The 21,124-nt window shown below is 39.1% G+C and overlaps 2 protein-coding genes across 4 annotated transcripts; one reads left to right on the top strand and one right to left on the bottom strand.

The window, feature by feature from the left end:
• Positions 1-2,195: 2,195 nt before the first annotated feature.
• Positions 2,196-9,080, top strand: LOC147543986 (putative pectinesterase/pectinesterase inhibitor 51). The gene is made up of 2 exons (XM_086673304.1): positions 2,196-3,423; positions 4,732-9,080. The coding sequence occupies exons 1-2, from the start codon at positions 2,493-2,495 to the stop codon at positions 5,418-5,420; spliced, it is 1,620 nt and encodes a 539-aa protein (XP_086529430.1). The 5' UTR covers positions 2,196-2,492; the 3' UTR covers positions 5,421-9,080.
• Positions 5,608-12,443, bottom strand: LOC147543985 (putative UDP-glucuronate:xylan alpha-glucuronosyltransferase 3). 3 transcript variants are annotated; one of them, XM_086673302.1, is made up of 6 exons: positions 12,377-12,443; positions 10,960-11,464; positions 10,508-10,609; positions 8,971-9,180; positions 7,822-8,438; positions 5,608-7,032 (listed from the first exon to the last, which is right to left on the bottom strand). In XM_086673302.1, exons 3-6 carry the CDS (start codon positions 10,570-10,572, stop codon positions 6,005-6,007), a joined length of 1,920 nt encoding a protein of 639 aa, XP_086529428.1. In that variant the 5' UTR covers positions 10,573-10,609; positions 10,960-11,464; positions 12,377-12,443; the 3' UTR covers positions 5,608-6,004. The 3 variants fall into 3 exon arrangements, with proteins under 3 accessions (XP_086529428.1, XP_086529427.1, XP_086529429.1); XM_086673301.1 differs by lacking the exon at positions 12,377-12,443 and having other exon boundaries at positions 10,960-11,490; XM_086673303.1 differs by lacking the exon at positions 12,377-12,443 and having other exon boundaries at positions 10,508-10,604; positions 10,960-11,451.
• Positions 12,444-21,124: the final 8,681 nt, after the last annotated feature.

The raw sequence follows: 21,124 nt of genomic DNA, 5'->3' as shown, positions 1-21,124 counted from the left end.
CCTTTAATCTTTTTTTCGAAAACTATTTTCAAATGAACGAAAATCTAAGGTTTTAATCCATTTAAACTCTTTCAATTTCTATTTGATTAAGTCTAGATCTTATTCAAACTAATCAAATTGATGTCTGAATCTCTATTTAAACTTATCTATCTAATAAATCAAGTCCGAAATTAATTTGTCTAGCCAAAATTAGTTCGTGCAAGAGGCTCTGACGCCACTGTTGGGTTTTGGAGTCACCTAATGTTGTAAGCGGAATCTCAAACATCTATATGTTAACACTAGTTACCAGGATCACATGCAAGGACTAGTAATGATCTAGAATCGAAAAGAAGAATACCTCTATTGGTTTTTCTATCGAAGTAAATTCGATGCCTTTTCCCGAAGATGAGAGCTTCAATCGTAGCTCCTCTACTTGAGACACTCGAGCAAGTTGACTTGATCTCCCCTCTTTAATTTAAGATCGGACCTTATTGAAGGTTGAGAAGAAGAGTTCTTCCTTTGACTAGAAAGATAGACAGAGAACTTTTTCTCTAAAACCTCTCTCTAGCTATTCTTCCACACCTTTTCTGTTCTCTAACTGACCCTTATATAGAAACGCTAAAATCAGAGTTGTACTCAAACAAGGATTTAATCTGGACCACAGAAAAGATATTACCCTGAATACCCTTTTCAGAGTAATTAGGGTTTCCTTCATCATGGCCGGCCAGATTAGCCCATTATCGGGTTCGGCCTTGCCGGCCCAATACCCTTATGGGTCGGCCAGATAAACCCATTAATGGGCTTGGTCTGGCTGGCCCAAAGCTACTTCCGAGCACCCTTTTCAGCACGGTATTTTCTATCTTTGTTCTGAATCGCTATTCGAACCTTTTAGGCTTATTTAGTTGGATCTCATCCATCTTTTGGCTGGTTCCCTATAGTCAATTCCCTCCAATTAAGTCACCACTCTTTGGTGTAACCCGTTGTAGGATCTGGCCTATGTTAGTCGCGAATCACCGAAGTGACCCGACGATTGTAAGCGGCTTCTAGTGAAGCATTACGATCCCTAGTTCGATACGACTAGATGATCTTTCGGATAAGGTCATCGTTGTCATATTTGACAAATTGTTCGCATTGCCATCTTTGTCGAAGGACACTCCTTCGGAAGGATACTCCTTCGAAAGGATATCTCATTCTCACGAAAGGACATATCCTTCACTACTTTGTCGCCGGTTTCTAATATGTCGTGCACTCGTATTTTAAGGAGGTAATTTAAGGAAGATGATGAGTTCCTAGCCATAAACTAATAGATTTTTCTAATTGAAAAGAACTAGCATCAATAGGTTGAGAACTCTAAAAAGGTGAAGATAAGGTTGTAATAACATGAATTACTTTTTCGTCTTGGTTTGAATCCATCATTGAATTTAACTATTCTTCTTCTTGAGATGGGTTTTGGGGAAGAGATGAGAAAATTTTGTTCTGGGTAGAAAAAAATTTTGAGTGATTTTGATGGATCAAAATTTGGGAAGTAAAATTATTAAGAAGGGGGGTGATTTTGTTGATGATGATGAAGTCTGATAACTGGTTACTAAATGGGTAGATGAAGATTTGTTGAGGGGGGATTTGGATTAGTGAGAACCTCGTAGTGCACACTGAGTCACTAACAAACACAAGGATATTTTTGGAAGGCGTAATATTAAAACTAACGGAAACCAGACGGAGGCAGAAAATAGGGGGTCAATTTTGAATTTACGAAAAACATGGGATAAAAAAGGAAGCTGGTCACTAACTAGGAGGTCAAAAAGAAAATAACTCTAAAATCTATATCTATACATAGAGAGGGGTAAAGTTGGAGGAAACAAAAAATCTTTTGCCTATTGATGGAATTCGGTGCATTGGGTCCATTTTTGTAGTAGATGTGAGTTTATAATTTATTTTTTTGACTTTTAATTCTTTTTTGGATTAGAGTTTTTTATCTTTGACCTACAATAAGTAAAGATCACTATTCTTGTCGTCTTGGGAAATTGTTTGTCTGTTTAATCGTGTTCGAACAATTCTGGTGGTCGTTTCGTTCTCTAACCACTTTTTAGGGGTTTTCTTTTGGAAAATTGAAGTCCCAAGGTTTCTATAGATGTGACTTGCATTAATTTACTCATTACTCTTCATATGACCGACCTAAATTTTAGTCAAAAGTTCAACAGTTTACAACTCAGTTCGATGACCAGATATGTTGGCTAAAAAGTCATGGTAAGGTACTTGTAGCATTTCCTCAACAAAATCGGATTACTTTGAAAACAATAATTGGAAACCAAAGCCCATTCTTGTATGTTCCAATATTCAGAACATATACACGTTATCAAATAACAACCCTCATACTGTTTATAGTAAAAGCTCCTTCTCTTTCTCTCTTTTCACTTTTTATATCCTTGTAATCTCTCTTCAATGTAAAATTCCATATAATCGTTCTTCCTCTCTCTGTGGATTCCCCCCTCCCTCTCTCTCATTCAGCTCCATGCATGGCTCCTCTCACCCTTGTCTCTCTCTTTTTCTTATTTTATCTCTCCTCTTCTACCCATCTTCATCCCTACCAAACAAATAGTTCACCAAAAAGTTATGATATAATTCGTGAAGCTTGTAATGCGACCAGGTTTCCGACCACCTGCGAAACCGTTTTAATACAATCCGGTAATATCTCCATCAACCCTAAACCCATCGACATCATCAAAACCACCATTTCTATCTCTACCCATAATCTCAAAACCGCTCAAGACATGGTCAAAACCATTTTAGACGATGATTTAAACCGGACTTTGGTCGTTGAAACTTGCTTAAAAGTTCTTCGTTTCTCGGAATACCGCTTTTCACTAGTGGCTCGTGTTCTTCCACGTCACGAACTTAAAGACGCACGTGCGTATTTAAGTGCTGCCCTTCTTTACCAGGTTGATTGTTGGTCCGGTCTTACCAAGGTTAACGGCACCAAACAGGCTAATGAAATGGTCAATTTCGTGCAAACGTTGACTCAGTTGACTAGTAATGCATTAAGCATGGTTGTTTCATATGACCGGTTTGGGAATAAAACTAGCTTGTGGAAACCGCCTATGACGGAGAGAGATGGATATTGGGAGTTGGCTAATGGTATTCAGGGAGGGGATTCTGGTTTAAAATGTGGTTTTCCGGTAAATTTAGCGGCAAATGTGACAGTTTGTAAGGAGGACGGAGTAGGATGTTACCGGAAAATACAGGAAGCAGTGAATAGGGCGCCAGATAACGACGAGGGAGGGGGTAGGTTTGTGATATTGATTAAAGAGGGTGTTTATAAGGAAATTGTGAGGATTCCATTGCACAAGAGAAATATTGTGTTCGTGGGAGAAGGTATCGGTAAGACTGTCATTACTGGATCTGTGAACGTTCGACCTGGTGTGTCCACATACAACACCGCTACTGTTGGTGAGTCTACTTTCTTTATGAATTTGTGTTGGGGTCAATTTTCGTTGACCCTAGTCTATCTTTTTTTTTCTGCTCAAAAGACTAAAAAAATATGGGAAGATAGGAGCTTCCATAAGTGTTATAGCCACCTCCTTTCACAAATTCCCTCCAAAACTTGCCTTGAGGGATGCCCCTCTAACACTATAGGGGCGCCTTTAAAATTATCCTAAAATTAATAAGCCACTTGTTATACAAAGGTCGGATATTTTTAGCGGTGCTATTTACAAAATTATCCTAACCATGGATTTCAATACACGAAACACTATTTTTTGTTGAGATTCACATCAATCAATTGATAAGGATTTAAAGATGAAGAGAGATTGATCCTGCTTCTAATAGCAACGCTTTTTAATCTTCATTTTAATCTTCAAATGGAACGTATACTCTTTCTCTATCTAAATAATCCTCCGATTTAGTTACTTCAACATGAGAAAAGAAGAAAAGGGATCTTTAAGTTTCAATAAAGCCCGCAACACACTTATCAGTCGTCACACAGCAACAACACGAGGAATTGGATCTTATCTTTTTTACTCTTGAATTTGTTTCAACGGTTAACTTTTTCCGAACAGTTTGCAATTGTTTGCGAACTGTTTGTAGTAGTTCGCGTAGAATTTGCGATAGTTTACAATTTTTTCTGGATTCTTTTTCCAAACAATATAGCGTGCGAACCATCTGTAGTGGTTTACATAGTATTCTCAATATACAGGTATTTATAAAGGTTTTGCATGGTCTTAAAGAGAATTTGCAGTCGTTTGCAAAGAGTTTGCCATTGTTTGCACTAGGGGTGCAATGAGCTGCTAACCATCAATGAAACCAAACTAGCCTTTGACACGGAAGCATAGTTGTCCACGGAGAGTCGTTAACACTGGTTGGTGAACCAGATTGGACATCATAAGGTCCAATAGAAGCAATTGTTGTAGAAACACCGAAAGAAACATCACCGACGGACATCATCATTGGAAAAAAAAAAAAAAAACTAGATTTAAGCTCTTATTCCATATGAATAGTTAGTTCCGGTAGAGTGAGAAAGAGAGTGAGAGAGAGATGTGAACGAGTACGTAGAGAGATATGTTGGAAAGAAATTACCTTCTCAAGTGTTTATTCAATAAGATAGGTCACATGATCCATAGATCCATGCAACCGTGTGTATGTGTGCACGTTTCACAGGCCAATGATGTTAAACTGTATTTTACATTTTTTTTTTTTGATCAAATGAAGCTATATTTTACTTAGACATTAGATTCTCACCAATATTCTAATAATTTGCAGGAGTACTAGGGGATGGATTCATGGCTCGTGATTTGACATTTGAAAACACAGCAGGACCTGATGCACATCAAGCTGTTGCCTACCGATCCGACAGTGATCAGTCCATCATTGAGAACTGTGAATTCCTAGGCCATCAAGATACTCTTTATGCTCGAGCTTTACGTCAATTATACATTTCATGTCGTATAGAAGGTAACGTTGATTTCATCTTCGGAAACTCCGCTGCAGTATTCCATAATTCGACCATTATAATCCGCCCACGACAAATCTCACCTGAGAATGGTGAAACTAATGTAGTAGCAGCTCATGGCCGAACAGATCCGGCACAGTCAACAGGCTTTGTCTTTCGAAATTGCACAATCACAGGTACAGAAGAATACATGAAATTGTACCATGAGAACCCAAAAGTTCATAAGAACTACTTGGGGAGGCCATGGAAGGAATTCTCCAGAACTGTTTTCATAAACAGTTACCTAGCAGACCTTATAAACCCTGATGGATGGATGCCATGGGAAGGCGATTTCGCGTTGTCTACGTTATATTATGGCGAACTGGAAAATTATGGTCAAGGGGCGAATTTATCAGCTCGAGTATCTTGGAGTAACAAGATTCCAGAGCAATTTGTTGACACTTATTCAATACAAAATTTCATCCAAGCTGACGATTGGGTTTCGTCTAGCTTATATTAAGTAGTTGTGTATGCATGTCATAGATCATATTCTTTTTCTATTTGAAGGATCATTGTATCATCATAATCCCACTACATGGGTAGTCAATATTTACATCATATGACCTACAAATATCGAGTCGGAGCCAAAACATATTGGTTTTATACAAACCGTTGGTCTATGACTATAATCTGTGCAATAGAGCATATTAAGAATACTCTGCAACTCAGAATTAACCAACTCGAGAATTACATAATATCTCTCTAAGTACAACATAGCTAACAATCTGCAAATGTAAATGCGCAAGAAAACATGAACAGGAACAAGCACGACTCTTAAAAGAGAAACAACAATTCCTCTACAAATAAGGAAATTTCAATCACCAAAAAAAAACTCAAAGGTGATATCTATCAAACCCATATTACAGAAAACTGAAGTAGCTAACATGGGTACAAGGGGTACAAGTTTCGAACTAAGGAGAAACCCCCATTTTCACTCATCTGATGTATACTGTAAATTTATGGAACTGAATTTAGGATATATCGAGTTCCCTAATATAGAAAAGGAGGAAAAAATGGAATAGGAAAGGAGTAGAAGTAAGAATCTTACAGACTAGGTAAAGCTGCTTTGGCAATTGCAGGTTTAGTTGATGCATCGTCGTCTGTCCAGTTTGTCTCTCCCCAGTGCCATAACATACTTTCCCAGTAACAAAAATCCTCAAAGCATTTCTTTAAACGTCTATCTTTAATCTTAATCTTCCAATGACCATCTGAGAAATTTGCCTTCTCGGCTTGCCTTCGATCCCACTCCAATCCTGCCTTCTGCTTTGTTCTAAGCAAGCAGAAGTTTTGCAAGTTACCTGGCATTGCATCGTGAACTTTCCACCATGTTTTATGTGCAACATCACTAGCGAATTCCCGGAGAATATCAACATTCCAGTTACAGTCATAATCGCGGAAACATAGCCATGGCTTTAAACCCAGGTAGTGTAAAACATAGACGACAGGTGGATCAGCTCCAAACAAACGAGTCTTCATTTGCTTTTCCTCCTCCGTGTCTCCCACCCAGAAGTTCTTCAAAAAGTTCATGTGTTTCGGAATTCGATGCCACCATGTAAAAATTTCGTTCAGGTAACCCTGATCTCCACCATTATAGGATTGAATCTCATTGATATGATCCATTAGTAGTTGAAATGTACAATTTGAAGGTTCGATCACCATTACACCTGAATTGAAAAGCGTTGCATTGTTTCCTGTTGCAGATATCTCCGGCATCCCGAATAGGAAATCAATGTTTCTAAGGATGAGTAAATCTGCATCAATGAAGATGATTTTGTCATAATCTGTTAACTGCCATAACCGGAACTTGCTATAGTTCCATTCGTTATAAGCATTTTCTTCAGCTTTTGGGTTTCTAATCCTCTGGATTGTCCGAACTTTCCAGCCGGCGGCAGTAAGGCCTCCCCTGTGATGCTCACTGATAGTTTGGTCTACGAGTATGACAAGATCCCTTTTGGAACCAACCATGCGGATACTCTGGGCCGCAGCAATTGCACCACAGACATAGACATGTGCAGAATGCAGAATTGTTGCGTATGCTTCTCTATGAACAGCTCCTGAGTACACACGTCGATCTGTTGAGAAGATATTGTCTTAGTAAATTGCATCAAGTCAACAAGTTCAGCAATTTAGAAAAATAAAATTTACTGAAGCGAAACTGCATCGATCCAATTCAATTCTTATAATTACTCATTTTTTATGGCAACTATTAAGGTTTAGATCATCTATGCAAAAATCTCAGTTAGACATTCCAAGCAAGCTTGAGCTACAAGAATCTCGCTCTTGACAGTGTCTAGAATGGAGGAAGATGCCTCACCCAACTTGGCTAGCCAACTGTTGGTCATAGACTCCAATGATGTGAACCTTAAATCTAGGGTTATACAAACCAAATTGCGTTGCTTTTTCCATTTAATTAGATTGAAGGCAGGGTTATATAAACTAACTAAAGGAGCTGCTTATCTAACATGGGAGAAATATATGTTCTCGTGTATGTGTATGTAGGAAATATCTTGGGACTTATTTAACAATTGTCAGTTGGACTGTGAAAGGAAGTGTGGAGAAAGAAAGAAGTTATCAGTTGTACTCATGGTAGGATTTTGAAAACTGAAAAGGAATACTTGCAACAGCCCAAAAGTAACAACCTGAAGAAGCATTCCAAGCTTTTGAGATCCATACCCCTAAATCTATGCCACTGAATATACTTTAATAAAATGCCGTGACCTTGTGAGCTGTGACATATTATTAGTTGGTTTCATGTTAAAAGAATGCCTTTCAATATCGCTGGCAATTAATGCACTTAAAAGAATGAAAATGCATAAGAAACAGGAATGACTCAATAGAAAGGAAAAATGAAAGGGACTAACCTCTGTCCCGGAATGGAACTGAAAGTTCACAAGACCCGACCGGGAGCTGAATCTTTTCTGCCAGTGTAAACAAATTAGGCTTGTATAACCAAGCATTTCCTTCCCGTACTACAAGCTCCTTGCAAGTGAATAGGTTTGGGATTGGGAAGCAGTCCGTCACAAATAGCACATGCACGAGTTTATTTTTATTAGCCGAAGCAGCAATCCTTGCAGCTGCAAGCTGCAAATGCAAACGAGCAACATCTCTTGACCAGTTTCCCTCAGATCTTCGGCAGGGAAGCTTGACGGCAATAAGATCAAGACTTATATTATCTTGAACTTCAGGCTTCGGAAGAGATGGACAAGAAGGAAGCTCAGATTCTGCTTCTTCGTCGATCCATTCAGGATACAACGAATCCCACGTTACATTATTTCCAGCAGCATCCAGTTTAAGGATAACATGCTTAACACCTGGTACCTCCTTTTCCCAACGGTCAATCTCAATTTTATTGAAGTTTAGTAAGCCTACTTTCTGAGGTTTACTAGTCATTTTCTGGAAGGTTTTCGAGATGTTGACCCAACTAATTTCCAAATCTGATGCATATCGCAGATCTGCAACATGTGTTTCCTGTAACCATCTGCTTTTTTGCAGTGACAAAAATATTAGCAAGTTGAGTTAGTCAAGAAGCAAAACGATGGATGCTTCCTTTCTATAAAATTCCATCTGTAGCATTTCCAAATAATCAAACTGAATTTACAAGAAAGATTAGCAGCGTTCACTTTCATATAGCCAGATGTTGACATTTTGGATGTCTTAATGCCGAATGGCAATGTATAAGTTATAACTGGTGGATAACATTGGTCAACATGACCAAGTCAAGCCATTTATGTCCTAAGGTAAGATTAAAGGATCATGCCATTCTTGTAGCTAGATCAACAAACAATCTGGGACTTTTTGTTGTTTTCTGGTCTCTCCAGTCCTCATTCAGCGAACACTGTGAAGTGGGGTTTTTCCTCAACTCTTGTAAAAATGGTATTTTTCATAGGGTACAAGGATACATCTGAACCTTACATGGTAAAATTACAAAGAAGCAGGAAATCTGGAGTTACATGTGGAGAAGTTCTACATGTGAAGTTTGCCACGTTAGGCATTAAGGAAATAGAACATACCTAGAACCAGAGTATGATGCCGGGTCATTGTTGTGAAGTGTTGGAGAGTGGAGAAGTATTAAAACAGTCCCAAATATAATAATAACAAGGACAGCCATTAAAGGAGGAAACTTGCATCTTGAGCTCTTATCCTGGTTAGGTACATGGAAAGGCTTCTCAACTTCTTTTGAGATCTTACTTCTTATGGACCTTCTCTTATTCTTATCATCCCTGAAATATAGAAGTGTGCAAGTGTTTTCCCCTTTTGATTAACAAATCTCATGACAAAGAATATCAAAAAGCTACACCGACCAATTTATGATTATATTTGTGATATACAACATTCAAATTCATTATGCGCATGGTGCATCATCACAATACGAACTGTTGACAATTACATATATAACCTACAACATTTTACTGGCAAACTAATAGATAAAATAAAAAAAACATGGTTCTAAAACCTTAGAACAGCTGGGTATGAGGAACATGCAAGAATACCAAACTGGGTCGAAAGATTTAGAGAGTAACGAGATACGTGAATAAACGTGACATATCGAGAAGCCGAAGATCAGTTATCTACATTCCTAGATTAGTTAGGAGACTTAGGAAACTACAAAACCCTAATTTGCTGTATTAATACTAGTTGCTACTTGTGTAACAGTTATTCTTGGAGTGAATAAGGAATCCAATAGACATCCCAGGTTTTCCGAACCTTCTTCTTCTTAATCATTTTCTATTGAAACAACTAGGATTCTTTTCAAACACTTTAGGCATAGATAGGCTCAACACACTTTTTATTAATCAAACCCTATGGGTATCATCCTCGGATTTGAGACCTCAACAAACTTTCATCCGAAAGAACAAATTCTAACCACCCTAATATCTTACCTTGAACAAATTATCTATACCTAATATCCCTACTCTTTTCTAACTAGGGATTAGCAAAAGGGACCTATCAACTTACCTTGTATATGTCACTGCCAAGTAGCAAAAAAATTTCATATAAATTTGCATTCCTATATCAATTGCATTTCCTTTCTCTATCAAGCGTGTCACTAACTACAATCTAGGTTAGAGAAATCACAACACAGTTGAAACGAAAATGGTTCCAACTTGAAGAACTTTTCATTGAAACAACGTTGGGCAATTTGATGTAACCTCAAATTTCCCTACGAATCTGAGTGGCAGGACGCATATATTAACAAGTGGATGCTCCAAAATATGACATACTGCAAACATACTTCACTCCAACAATTATTTTCTCTAATCTTTCCCGGTATCTACAGCCACTAAATAAATTACGGTTTCTGTAGACACCTTCAACAAGAAAATACTGATACACATCGCATTTTCAGTAGGTACCTAATGAATAAAAAAGGCACAATATGATCCCATGACCACTAACTGATTTTCATCTTTATTGCAAAACTGCTACCCACTACTCCTACATACTCCAACACATACAAAATCGAATCGATCAATTTGGGGGAATACTGATATGATATCGTGGAGAGTATTGGTAAAGAAAATTAGGATTAGAGAAGAGTAAACTCACGACGATACAGATAACCGAAGTCTGTGCTCAATGGGTTTTGGGGAGGTAGCCATAGATCCTTTCATCTTGAATCAGTCAAAGGACAGAAAACCAACATCTAATCTACAACAAACACAGAACAAGATCAAGTAACAAAATGTGAAATAGAGTTAAGACAATGTTAGATGTTTGATATCCAAAACAAGAACCCACTTCAACAGAGAAAGGGAACAATCGAAAACAGAAAAATGAACAGGTTATGACATGAAATAAATTAATAAACTAACAAGGTTTAAAAAAATGAGAAGAACCAAAAGTACTGAAGAAATAAAGAAGGAAGAGAGAATAGATGTAGCAAGAACCAGTTGTCAGTCTAGTAAGTTAGAGATTGTATGAATGTTGAAAAATGATGGTATCCATGGAAAATCAATGGAAACGACGATAAATTAGGGGAATTGAAAATTTTCACATACCCAGGTAGAGAAAATTGATAGGGTTGCGAGTTGCAACAAGTGAAACATAAGTTTAATCTCTCTCTGTCAATCAAGAATGAGTGGTTGGTGATTTGGTAGGAAGAGATCTTCAGAAGGGGAGAGAAATCAAAGGGAAATATGTTGGTGAGACAGAAGTTATTGAAAGTTAATGAGTCATATAAGAGTCCTACAGAAGAGAGAGAGGAGTCAGTTGAATGTAAGAATCCCAAGTTAACTAATTACTCCTCATCTTTTATTTCTTGATTTCCTCTCCTTTTCACTCTTTACTTTCAATCCGAGGCAAAAAATGGTGGGCGGTTTATTGTTAGTGAGACCGTAGTAAATGGAAGAAATTATTGGGCTAAAAGTTCATGGCGAAGCCTTAAATCGGTGTTAAGCCCAGCCGTAAATAATGGGTGACCTTCAACAACAAAAAAAAAAAAAAAAAAAAAAACAAAAACAAAAAAAAAAAAAAATAAGAACATCTATCTCTTTGGGGGAATTACTGAAACCCCCATCTTTTCAATATGCACATTACTGAAACCCCCACCTTTCATTTATAATTACAAAAACCCCCACCTTTTTTAAAATTTCCGTCAGATTTAACAGCATGGGGCCGTTAGTGATGTGTACTGACCGAAATGCCCATTTGTTAAACAAGCCCATCCTTTATAAATGCAAAAATCTGGGCGCCTTCGAGAAACCACGTGGGGGCAAATAACCAACTCTATCTTCTCCCACCAAGCCCCCACGGGAAATGGGCATTTCTGAGCAGGGGAGCAGTTCCCTTAACCGAAGGTTCTCTCTCTCTCTATCTCTCTCTTGTAATCCTCCATTGAAGGTTTTTTCTCTCTCTCCCTTAACCGAAGGTTCTCTCTCTCTATCTCTCTCGAAGGCGTCCTCCATTGAAGGTTCTCTCTCTCTCCCTTAACCGAAGGTACTCTCTCTCTCTCTCTAGATGGTTAGATGAAATTCCAGAATCTTTAATGGTAAATGTGTTACCTTTAACAACTCTACCGATTTTTATCACGGATCTAGTTGTACAATCTAGGGTTTGTCCTTCACGAGGACCAAATGCATAAAAAGGAGCAAAAAACAGTCAAAAAGTGGTCAAAAGGTGGGGGTTTTAGTAGGTGTATTTAGAAAATGTAGGGGTTTCAGTAAGAGTCCAAGTCTGTTTAGAAAAGGTGAGGGTTTCAGTAAGTGTATTAGAAAATGTGGGGGTTTTAGTAAGTTTATTATGAAAAGGTGGGGGTTTTAGTAAGAGGGGTAACAAAGTAATATTTAAAAGTATAAAGTTAAATCTAACAGAATTTTCAAAAAGGTGGGGGTTTTTGTAATTATAAGTGAAAGGTGGGGGTTTCAGTAATCTGCATTATGAAAAGGTGGGGGTTTCAGTAATTGCCCCTTCCTTTACGGCCACTACCACCACGTACCACCGTTTACAATCCCCCTCTCCCAAAATTGGAAGAAACCCTATAATCTAGGATTTCTTCTTGAAGGCCTAATGAAGGGTTTCACGATTGAAACATTTAATGTTGTTTTAAGAAGGAGCTCTTGTAGGGATTTTTGTTGTATAGAGGGAGAGAGAGAAAGAGATAAGGACAAAGATAGTGAGAGAAATGATTGTGATGGTAAAAAAACGAAAAAAAATTGAGAAAAATATCTTAAGGGTCATAGAGAATGACCAAGGGAGGTCTTTTTAGGAGAGAGAGAGTGAGTGCAGTGACGTCTGCAGAGCGATCCCTTTCATCTCCTTTTCACCTCAAGATCCCCTATTCCAAACCCTAATTTTAAGCTATCTCGACACTAAATCCACCACTATAATCCATCCAAAACGTATTTAAACCTCTTCAACTACTACCATCTCTCGAATCCACACAAACGACAACAATAATCTTCAGCAACAACACGCGAATCCAGTTTCCAAAGTCAAGAACCCTAGGGATTGGGGGTGTTTCACATCGGATTTCAGCTCGAGAACAATCCACATCAAACCCAAGACAAAATCACTTTGGTTCTCAACACGTAAAGGTAATCCCTAACTCTTCTTCTTCCTTTTAGCCGGGTTTTCTCTCGATTTAGCTGGTTTTCGTTTTTTCTTCTTTTTGGGTCTGCTTCTCCTCTCTCTCTCTGACTAGTATGTCACCGGTCACAACCAGTTCAGTTGAGTAGATGGTTCTGAAGTGTAGCTGATTCCCAAGTCCCCTGCATGTCAAGCAATGATTTTCTTTTGGCCGAATCTCTTCGTCTTCTTTCCACTTCCACTTCTCTATTTAAACATGTTTCTTTCGCCCCTGCTAGTCATCTTCTTCCAAAACTCATCAGCCTTCTTTTCTTCTATCCTTTTCATGGCCTCTCAATACTCTCTCTCCACCCATGGCAAACTGACTCTCAGATTCACCAAACCCTCGTCAAAACAGGAGCTTCAACCTATCAATTCAGGTTTCGTCGGTAGATGGGTATGTCCTTATGATGTAGGGCATACCTTTATCAAAAAAATGATATACCGTCAATCCACATTCTTCATAGACTATGACTACTACCCTACTGAAGGGCCAGTTAACACGTTTATCATCAAACCCAAGAGCCAATTTGTACTCGATGCTCTTAAACTTTGGTCGTCCCTGGATCATTAGAGAAATGATCTTGGTGCTTAAGGAAGTGGATTCCCTCTCACTGATTCAATTGACGACTTGTTTTTTGAACCAATGAGATGTACTTTGTTTAAGGTGCCCAAAGCTATTCAAACTAGGGAAGATTTCGACTTCACCGTTGGGTGCATGGGAAAGATAATCAGCATCAGTAAGAGTGCATTTCCTCTATGATATCAGGTCACCTTTGTTAGCAGTCATCAACCCTATTTTCTCAGATGGAGAAAAAGTCATCAAGATTAGTTATCAGAAATTTCCAGGAGCCATCTGTCAATTATGCCGTATTGTGGAACACCCTCTTAATAGCTGCCCTATTTTTGTTAACTCATCAGAAGAAGAGAATGACTTAGACCCAGAACCGATGGAAGCCATCATGGAAGATTCTCTAACCTTGCTTCCTGAACCTCCCCAGCTTTTAGCTCCTCCTCCCTCCCCAGTCCATGGTATCATCCCTTCCCATCAGTTGTTCCAATCATCAGGGAAGAGAATTCGAAACAACTCGAGACCCTCCACTGCTGGCTATCTGATCACTCAGTAGAGAACTCACAGGAAGATACCTTACTGCTCGAGAATGTGGAAGCCAGAAGACTCCTACAAGAATCACTACTCCTCACTCGTAGTCTGAATATCATCACCAATGCAGGGGCACAGGATGAAGCTGCACTTTCAGTCTCGTCTCTTCACTAAGTTCTTGTCTAAGTTGTCTCTTTTAGTTGTTTAGTGTCTTTATTATGTAGTTTGTATTCAGTTTTAGTCAGGTCTGTCTGGTGTTTTGTGTTAGTAATAGTTTGATTAGAGTCTTTGTCGGCTATAGTCCATATCTGGACTCTTTTGATGCTTAGTGTGAGTAGGCTGAACTTGGTTGGTACTAGACACCCAAGTTTCAGTCACTTTGTTTTGTTGTAGTCAGTTTGGAGAATTTTATCAAACTTTTGGTGTTTAGTTTCTTCTTTTTTCTGCTTTTCATGCATCCTTTCACTTTACTCCTTTCTGTCTCCTTTTAATTTAATCAGTTAATGTTGATTTCTTTCTTTCTTACTGGGTTATTGTAGAAATTTTTAACTCCTTTGACTGTCTAGTGAACTTGAAGCTTTTCTTTTCTTTAGTATTATCTTGCAGACTAAAGCTTGTCCTCTGTGGTAACTTCATTCTCTTCGTGTTTTACTTGTGATTTCTTTTTCCTTGGTTTTACCTTTGAGCTGTTGTGGGAGGGTGGCCTTCTTTTCTCTTCTGGTAGTGGCTATAGACCCATTACTCTTCACCTCTAGAGACACCCTTTGGGCCTCAGCAGGAGGCTGCTTTAGCCTCTCTTCTGGTTGAGAAGGCCCATTAGCCGTACCTTAGAGACACCCTTTAGGGTCTCAGTAGGAGGAGGCCTTGTTTCTATTCTGGTTGAGGACGTACGCCCATTAGCCGTCCCTCTGCGCTGTGGTAGGGGGGCATCAGTTTTTTCCTGTTGATTGCTTGACAACTGTTAGTGTTAGTGCCCTTAGATCTTCTCCTGAGCCTAGCAGTATTTGTGTTGGTGTCTGTGTGAGGGGTGCACTCATAGGTTCATTTCCCCTATTTGGCCGCTTGGGCTTTGGCTCTCGCTCAGCCTCATGGACTTGTCGGTTCTGGCTTGGAATGTTCGGGGGTGTGGTAGTTTTGCTAATCGTAACCATCTTAAGCGCCTTATAAATGAAAACATCCCGGACATCATTTTTTTGTCGGAAACTAAATGTATCAACACAAATCTTAATAAGATCCTTAACATCAACACCATCTATGACAAACATGTGATAGACCCGATTAACAAAGCGGGTGGGCTTGCACTCTTCTGGTCCCCTCACTATGACATAGAGGTTAAGTACGCGGACCACAACATGATTCACGTTATAGGCACCCAGGTAGATAATGGTAAGATTTTCTATCTCACGGGTTTTTATGGGTGCCCTTACAAAAATAACAAAATGAAGCAGTGGGAAATTTTGGCCAGACATACCCCTGATAACAATTACCCTTGGCTTGTCATAGGAGACCTGAACTGCATCCTTATCCAATCAGAGAAATCGGGAGGTAAAGAAGCCCATCTTCCGACCATATTATAGTGCAAGCAAACCATTAATAACCTGGGACTACATGACATTGGTTTCGCGGGTTATCCTTATACTTGGTCTAACAAACAGTTTTCAGGTAACCCCATTCAAGAGAGGCTCGATCGAGCTCTGGTTAATTATAAGTGGCTCGACATCTACCCCCAGTTTAAACTCACTCACCTTCCCACTCTAAGCTCTGATCATAACCCTATCCTCCTCACTACTAAGATTAACTCTTCTCTTGGTCGTAAGCCGTTCAAGTTCTTCCGCACCTGGATGTCCCATCTCGATTGTGCTCAGTTCATCAAAACTAACTGGCAGGCTCTCCCCAACCCTATTCAGGCCAAGCTCAACTCACTCTCCATTAAGCTTTCGAAGTGGAATAAAGAAGTTTTCGGTCATCTGGATAATAACATAAAGCATCTCATCCAAAAACTACAATCTATAAAGGATGTGGATATTTTTAAGGATACTTTCACCCAGATCGAAACACTGCTGCTTCAACAAGAGAGTTTGTGGAAGGAGACTTCGAGAATAGCGAATATCAACTTAGGAGACAGAAACACCCAATACTTCCATGCTAAGGCCACCACTAGAAACCACAAAAATCAAATCCACTCTATCAAAATGGAGGACAATTCGTGGACAACTAACGAGGCTGATATTTCTGCCATCTTTTCTAATCATCTCCATAATATCTCCTCGACGGTGGGTTCCACTCTGTCTTCAAACCTTATAGAGTGTTTCTCCCCTCAGATTTCCCAATCTCATAATGAGGCTTTGACTGCGATCCCCCCTGTGGAAGAAATCCGGACAACCATTTTTCTCTCTTAAGCCGGGAGCAGCTCCAAGTCCAGACGGCTATCCTCCTTTCTTCTACCAGGCCAACTGGGATACTGTGAAGGAAGATATGATTCTCATGGTCACGCAATTCTTTAATAATGCCGGCTCTATGTAATCACACGCACATCTGTCTTCTTCCAAAACTAAAACCCCCCAATATCCCGCTGATTATAGACCCATCAGCCTGCTCAACACCACCTATAAAATCATTACCAAAATTTTGGCCAATCGTCTCAAGCATGTTTTGGCTGATATTATCTCCCCTTTCCAGACAGCTTATGTGCCAGGAAGGCAAATTACGGATAACATCATCATTAGCCAAGAGCTTATTCATTCTATAAGACGATCAAGGGAGCCAAAAGCTATTTCGATCTCAAACTTGATATGTCCAAGGATTTCGACCGGATTGAGTGGAGCTATCTGGAGAGCATCATGAAACTGATGGGCTTCACACCGGCTTGGATCAAACTCATTAACACCTGTCTCCCTACTAGGTCCATGGCAGTTCTCATAAATAGGCGCTCTGGCTTGAACTTTGATATTAGTCGAGGTATTAGACAAGGCGACCCACTTTCTCCTTTCCTGTTCGCTATTGCCATGGAAGGTCTCAGCCGGTTATTAGAGAAAAATAATAACAACTCCTCCTTTATTGGCTTTCCTATTCCTAACTCTGAGATCACGATCAAACATCTTCTCTTTGCGGATGACTGTATCATTTTTGGGCAGAAGTCCCCTGACAATATTCATAATCTCAAGCTTATCCTGAAAGAATTCAGCGATGCTTCTAGGCAGATGATCAACTACTCTAAATCCAACATCTTCTTCTCCAAAAACTCGCACCCCAAATTCAAAAGGATGATCATTCGGGAGCTTAAAGTTCACCAATCCTCTGCAGGAGATAAATACCTTGGCACTAATCTTTTCATTGATCGCAACAAAAAGCAAGCCTTCCAACCTCTTCTCACTCAAATCAAAAACAAACTCGCTAAATGGCAAACTAATCTCCTCTCTCAAGCTGGTCGCTCGGTAGTTCTCTCTACTATCGCAGCGGTCGTTCCCCGATACCAAATGCAGTGTTTTGCCATCCCGAAAGGCATATGCACCAGCATTGAGTCTCTCTAAAGGACTTTCTGGTGGGAAAAATCCAAAACCATTCACACGATAAACTGGTCTGCCATTTGCAAGCCTCGCAAACTAGGCGGTTTGGGTTTTCGCCTCCCCTTACTTGATAATCAAGCTTTTCTTAACAAGATTAATTGGCGCCTTCTAAACAATCCTCAAGCAATCTGGGTTCAAGTGCTCAAAGGGAAATACTTCCCCAAATCTCATAAACCCACTCCTCGCAAAGCTAATCACTCTTGGCCCTGGAAATCCATCACCAAACAGTTCAATTAGATGGAGGGTCTTGTGTTCTGGGATATTAACAATGGTGAGCGCATCAATATCTGGCATGACTACTGGATTCCCAACCATCCCCCCTTATCACTAATCAGAGCGGTTCGAATCTGGAATGGGTCGCTCAACTCATAACTAATAATAACTAGAATATAAATATTATAAATAATTTTTTTAACAGTGACATTTGTAGCTCAATTCTGAGCATAAATCTGCAGGCCAACCAAGATGATAAACCGACATGGACGCTGACGAAATCAGGTAACTTCTCAATCAAATCTATGTATAATTTTCTGAGAACAGTCAGTGTTGAAACCAATGCAAGACCAGAACGACTGGTTTTTTATTTGGAACATGAATACAATCCCACGCATAAAATTATTTTTATGGAAATGTTGTACGAGCAGTGTACCAGTTTAAGACAAAATTGGTAAGTTTATTGGAAACTCTTATTCCTGTATTAACTGTAATGAAAACGAAACCTTAGACCACGTGATGCTACATTGTACTTTCGCGAAAGCTATTTGGTTTAAATTTCAGGTCAGAACAGATCAGTTAATCACAGTGAATCAATGGATATCACAATGGAAAACTTTAAATGAACAAACTATCAATCTATACGCCAAAATACTATGGTTCATTTTGAAAGCAAGGTGCGAAAATTGTTTTTCAACGAATAAACAAAATCCTATACAAATGATAGAGAGGATCAACAATACCTCGACCACTCCACTCAAAATTGAGTCCTTTATTACTAACAAATGCAGGGTAACAACAAAGCAACAAACATGGAGACCTCCATCGACACCATTCTTGAAGTTAAACGTCGACGCTTCTTTTTCCACAATCACTAAACCGGCCGGGATAGGATGTATCATTCGAGATGAAGAGGCAAACTTTATCATAGCAGCAGCTGACTCAGTGAGATGCCAGAACGCGAAAGAATGCGAAAGCATGGCTATTCTCTCTAGTCTATTATGGGCCATACAGTTGAACGTCACTCACGTACACGTAGAAAGTGACAATCAAGCATTAATCCTTTTCATCAACGAAAACAGTGTAGGACTTTGCTGGCAATCCAAAAGAATCATGCAACAAGTGATGGACCTTAAAGACAAATTCGCAAGCTCCATCTTCACCTTTGTTCCTAGAGACTGCAATGTTCAGGCGGATGCTCTCGCGAAATGAGGTCGTCGTTGTGGTCAAAAGAAAATTTGGAATGTTGTACCCTCTTTTATTTCTTTTATTTCTGTTTTACATTAGAGACTTTTTATGCTTGGTTATTTAATGCTAGTTTCTTTCATCAAAAAAAAAAAAATTACCAACTAGCATTTTGTCTGTCACCATTTATGGCTAATGTATAACAAAAATAGATGACAGGGAAGAAAAGACTTTTGAAGTAGGATTTAAAAAAGAAAAAAATTGTTCGTTAAGTTTTACTATTAGAAATACGATTGTAGGAGCCAAATTAAAACTTTACGCAATATTGAGGTCAAAATTTATGTTGGTTATACATTAGGGGTCAAATTGAAATAAACTCTAAATGAAATCATGGTCTTTTAAACTAAGAAGTGGAAAACTTGACGCAGTGGGACTAGGGCTGGGAAAACGGTCCGGGAACCCGAGACCCGGCCCTATCCGCCCGGACCGTTGGGATCTGATGGCCGAAGTAAGCCCGAGCCGGGCTTACCCGGCCCGTTAAATCGGGTTATAGTGGGCGGGCCTCGGGTAAGGTCTCCTACCCGAGTCCCGGTCCGTTATACCCGCCCGTTACCCGTCCGACCGTTACCACCCGCTACCTGTCCGCCGGATAACCCGAGAAATCGTTTTTATGCTCTACTTAACTTCTGTTAACTTCTCTATTCTCAAATCTTTCCTCCCTCAAACCCTAGAGTTCTATCACTGTAAGTCTGCAACCATCTCAAGAACCTAGATATCCATCTCTCCCTTTCTCTCTCTAAAATTCCATCTAACACTATGGATGATAGCTGTGTTGTATAAGCCCAAACCCTTGAAAGGATATGAATGATCATGAATCTTTAAGGTGATATGAAAGGATTTGTTGACTTGAAAAGTCCATATTAAATCTTGGTGCTCAATAGATCATCTGGTTATATGAAAGTGAAGTTTAGTCTCTATAGATGTGTGAAAGGGTTTGTAGATCATGAATCTATAAGGTGAAATTTAATCACTGACCTTTTGAAGATGAGTCCTTTAGGTTTGATCTACTTTGAAGATGAATGTTTGAAATGAAATGAAAAGAAATCTCTTCTCAAGAAAAGAAATGAGTGATGAAATCGAATGGGAGGTTCTTGAAATTTCTTGAAGAGATGGAATCTCAATAATGATTGAAAGTGAAATGGAAACCTGATGTAGGTTTGAATGATTGATTTCAGAAGGGAGAAAGTTGGATCCCCACCATTTAGGGTTTTTCTCAGAAATTAGACGATTTAGGGTTTTAGAGTTTACACTTTTAATTAATAGTTTTTTTGACATAACCCGCGACCCGTCCGCCCGTGCCCGCTAGAGGCCGAGCGGGCTCGCGGGTAGAACCGGGCCGCGGGCACAAATATGTCAACATTTGTCCGGCCCGAAATGCCCGATAGCCCTATCGGACATGATACTCTCGAGCCCGATCCGCCCGAGTCCGAGACACAATTGTCCGAGCCCGACCGAACCCGCCCGATCCCACCCCTAAGTGGGACCTAAAATCTTTTACTACTTAGGTAGAATTTTCAATAATGAAAACCATTTTTTTTTGTTCAATGAAAATTTCTGTTGAGCCCAAACCTAGTAGAGTCTAATTATATGTTTCTTAGGGATATGAGTATAACTACCTTGTCTTCTCTGAAAATAAAATTGCAAGCCAGCTTTGCTAAAAAAATTTGGTTTTTGGTTATATTTTATATTACTAGGGTATATCCCGTGCCCTAGGTCACGGACAGTTGTACCAATCAAATGTAACGAAATTTTATTGTTATATTCTAGATACCCTCATTTTTTGTATTATTTTTTTTGTTTTCTTTTTCTTAAATTAGTTATTATTTTATTGAGAGAGCGAGATTAAAATTTTTTTTTAAACTCTTGAAAATTATTTTATTTATTTTTTTCTTAAATTAGATATTTTATTTCTAAGAAAGATACGGTTATTATTTTTTAAAAAGGTAACTTTATCTCTACGAAGGACTATATTTT

The sequence above is a fragment of the Eschscholzia californica genome, unplaced genomic scaffold (genome assembly GCF_041429995.1).
Source record: "Eschscholzia californica isolate CP2 unplaced genomic scaffold, dmEscCali1.0.p SCAF_4, whole genome shotgun sequence".
NCBI classification, from domain to species: Eukaryota; Viridiplantae; Streptophyta; class Magnoliopsida; order Ranunculales; family Papaveraceae; genus Eschscholzia; species Eschscholzia californica.
The sequence above is the reverse complement of the archived record's forward strand: the minus strand, read 5'-3'. Positions and strand labels throughout refer to the sequence as shown.